Source organism: Aristolochia californica, unplaced genomic scaffold, assembly GCF_029961685.1.
Source record: "Aristolochia californica isolate CCGP_79_NKW_82.1479 unplaced genomic scaffold, dmAriCali1.0.hap1 SCAF_11, whole genome shotgun sequence".
Lineage (NCBI taxonomy): Eukaryota > Viridiplantae > Streptophyta > Magnoliopsida > Piperales > Aristolochiaceae > Aristolochia > Aristolochia californica.
The window spans coordinates 11,629,656-11,632,481 of record NW_027181782.1 but is presented as its reverse complement, the minus strand read 5'-3'; the positions used below and the strand labels follow the sequence as shown (position 1 = coordinate 11,632,481).

The following is a 2,826-nucleotide window of genomic DNA, read 5'->3' as shown; positions in this document are numbered from 1 at the left end:
ATCTAAAGACAACATTTCTTCATGGTGATTTGGAGGAAGAAATTTACATGATGCAACCATAGGGTTTTAAAGCACAAGGAAATGAGAAAATGGTTGCAAACTTCAAAAGAGCTTGTATGGTCTTAAACAAACTCCAACATCATTGCTGTTACGTGAAGAAGTTTGATAATTCCTACATCAATCTACTGCTATATGTTAATGATATGTTCATAGCAGGTGCTTGCAAGCAAGAAATAGAAAGGTTGAAAAGGGAGTTGTCCATGAATGACTTGGGGGTTGCAAAACAAATCCTTGGGACGACGATTACTAGAGATACTAATGTCTTGAAATTGTCACAAGAAGAATATGTGAAGAAAGTGTTGAACAGGTTCAACATGAACGATGCAATACCAGTAAGTACTCATTTGGCTAGTCACTTTAGGCTACATGACCCTTTATAATTGAAAGAAGTCACTATTAGAGTTTTATCATCACGGAGAAGGATTTTGAGTTGCAGCCTCCGAGAGTTTAAAAAAAGACACTTGTAAGTGTGCGATTTCTCTTGTAAATTATTTTATCTTTATAATGGATTACTACGGTGGAAGACAAGATGTAGGTTCACCTAATTGTAAACCTATATAAATCTTGTTGTTTGTTCTCGTGTTTGCTTAACCTTTCTTTCGCGATTATTATTATTACTCCCGCTAGTTTGGAATTATGGCATCTAATTCATAACAATATTCACATACAATAATAGTACTATGGACTTTCCCTGTTTTATTCTATATATTTATTTTTTTAAATATTTCATGTAACTTACATCCGGTTAATCGTAAAGTTTCCCCGCCACATGATCAAGTGTGCGATATCTCGAGGCTTTAGGCGATCCGTCGAAATCGTCCCCGGTATTCGCGTTATTTTTCACAACATCAGGCCTACTCTTAAGGATCCTTTTCCCTATATATGTTTACTGAATCATCGACTGCTAGGGTTTCCCAGCTCCAATTCGAGTGACATAAGGGGAGGCAGAGGTCGAGCGAGCGGCGACAATGGTGAAGTTCCTGAAGCCCAACAAAGCTGTTGTCATGTTGCAGGGCCGCTTTGCCGGCAGAAAGGCGGTGATCATCCGGTCGTTCGACGATGGCACCAGGGACAGGCCGTATGGGCACTGTCTCGTTGCCGGGATTTCCAAGTACCCAAATAAGGTGATTCGCAAGGACTCTGCCAAGAAAACAGCTAAGAAGTCGAGGGTCAAGGCCTTCATCCGATTGGTGAACTACAGCCACATAATGCCCACCCGTTACACCCTCGATGTCGATCTCAAGGACGTAGTATCGCTCGAGGTTCTCCAGTCGCGGGACAAGAAGGTTGCTGCGCTGAAAGAAACCAAAGCCAAGCTTGAGGAGAGGTTTAAGACAGGAAAGAACAGGTGGTTCTTTACTAAGCTCAGGTTCTAGCTGCTAAGACGAGAAGAGTAGGTCACTTTCGTTTTCGCGTTATTGAATACCTCTTGGATTTGTTTGATAATTTTGTTTTAATGAGATCTGTTAAACGAACGAATCGAACTCCGAAATGGGTTCATATTAGTTTGTAATCATGAGATGAGTTTTTCTTGGAATCGCTTATTTATTTCGTAGCTGCATGGTGCATGTCATGTGTAAGGATTCCTGGCTCGGTTTCTTTTCAGTTTAATTATTAGTTGTGTTGTCTTATTTTGCTTAAGGTGCCCGTTGTTATGATTCTGAGTCTGTTGTGCTGTTCTTTTTGACAAACTGTATTTTTGTTAATCTTGTCTGTTTTGGGCGGTTTTGATATTGTTTGGAAATGTTTATGTTTTGTGATTTCTTTCGATGGTTTGAATTAAAATGCTTGTTGAGATTATGCGCATGAATTTAATTCCCATCTTCCTTCATTTATAATGTGACTAATGTTGGTGTTCCTTATGCATGTAGAGACGGGTTGATGATTGTTGGGTGGATTGCTGTGTTTTTTAGTCTCGCAATATGTTTATTTTTCTGGGAAGTTTTAGGTCTGAAGTTTTTTTTGTTTAAGAGTTCGGTGACATTGGAGGCTTGCATTTGGATGGGTTAGTTCACAGAAAATGAGTCACGGAAGGGAAGAGGAAATAAGCGTTTTCTTGGTTAATGGGATGGAGTCTTTCGATAGGTAAGGTTAGTAGTGCATAAAGATGGTGATTCACAAGGAAAAGTTTCTTCTTTTGCATTCTATGTTCTTTTTCTTTTTCAAATTTACGTTAAGGATAACGGAGTTGAAAAATCCTCAGTTTAATCTTCTAAATAATGTTTATTGAAAGTTTTCTCAATAGAAAGTGAAATCACATCTTCAAGGGTAGTAATCACTTTCCCTCGTTTGAGTTAAGTTGCTAGGTGGAGCTTGCTCTGTTCTAGGGGCGCCCTTGATTTTTTTTTTTTTTTCGTTGAGTCCCCACATAGAATTAATTTCTCTAAGAAGTCTTGCACTGTGACTGGGCCTTAGATTGTTTAGTTAACATTGATATAGGCTCTTTTTTGTTGGGATGATACTATCTATGATAGGTAATTGTTGGGACACTGGATAGAAAAATAATCTACTTTCTTTTTAAGTTTGATGGGTGTCGATGTATTCCGTTTTTAAGTTGCATAAGAAATGTACTAGCATTATTAAGTGAAATTGCTTATACGGACGTACAGAGTGTGTTGTTTAATATTAAGGCAGCAATTTTCTTGGAAGGCATACCAATGGTGCTGGTATTGTGCAAGTTTTTTTACAGAGTTTTATGTGGTTACTGATATGATGAGAGGAGGATCTGAACTTCCGTTTTAAGGTTTGTGGAGCCTGGTTCTTTTC

The 2,826-nt window shown here is 38.5% G+C and overlaps 1 protein-coding gene across 1 annotated transcript; it reads left to right on the top strand.

Annotated features, from left to right (window-relative positions):
* Nucleotides 1–958: 958 nt before the first annotated feature.
* Nucleotides 959–1,718, top strand: LOC137943935 (large ribosomal subunit protein eL27x). The gene has a single exon (XM_068789377.1). It carries the CDS (start codon nucleotides 1,029–1,031, stop codon nucleotides 1,434–1,436), a length of 408 nt encoding a protein of 135 aa, XP_068645478.1. The 5' UTR covers nucleotides 959–1,028; the 3' UTR covers nucleotides 1,437–1,718.
* The last annotated feature ends 1,108 nt before the right edge of the window (nucleotides 1,719–2,826 follow it).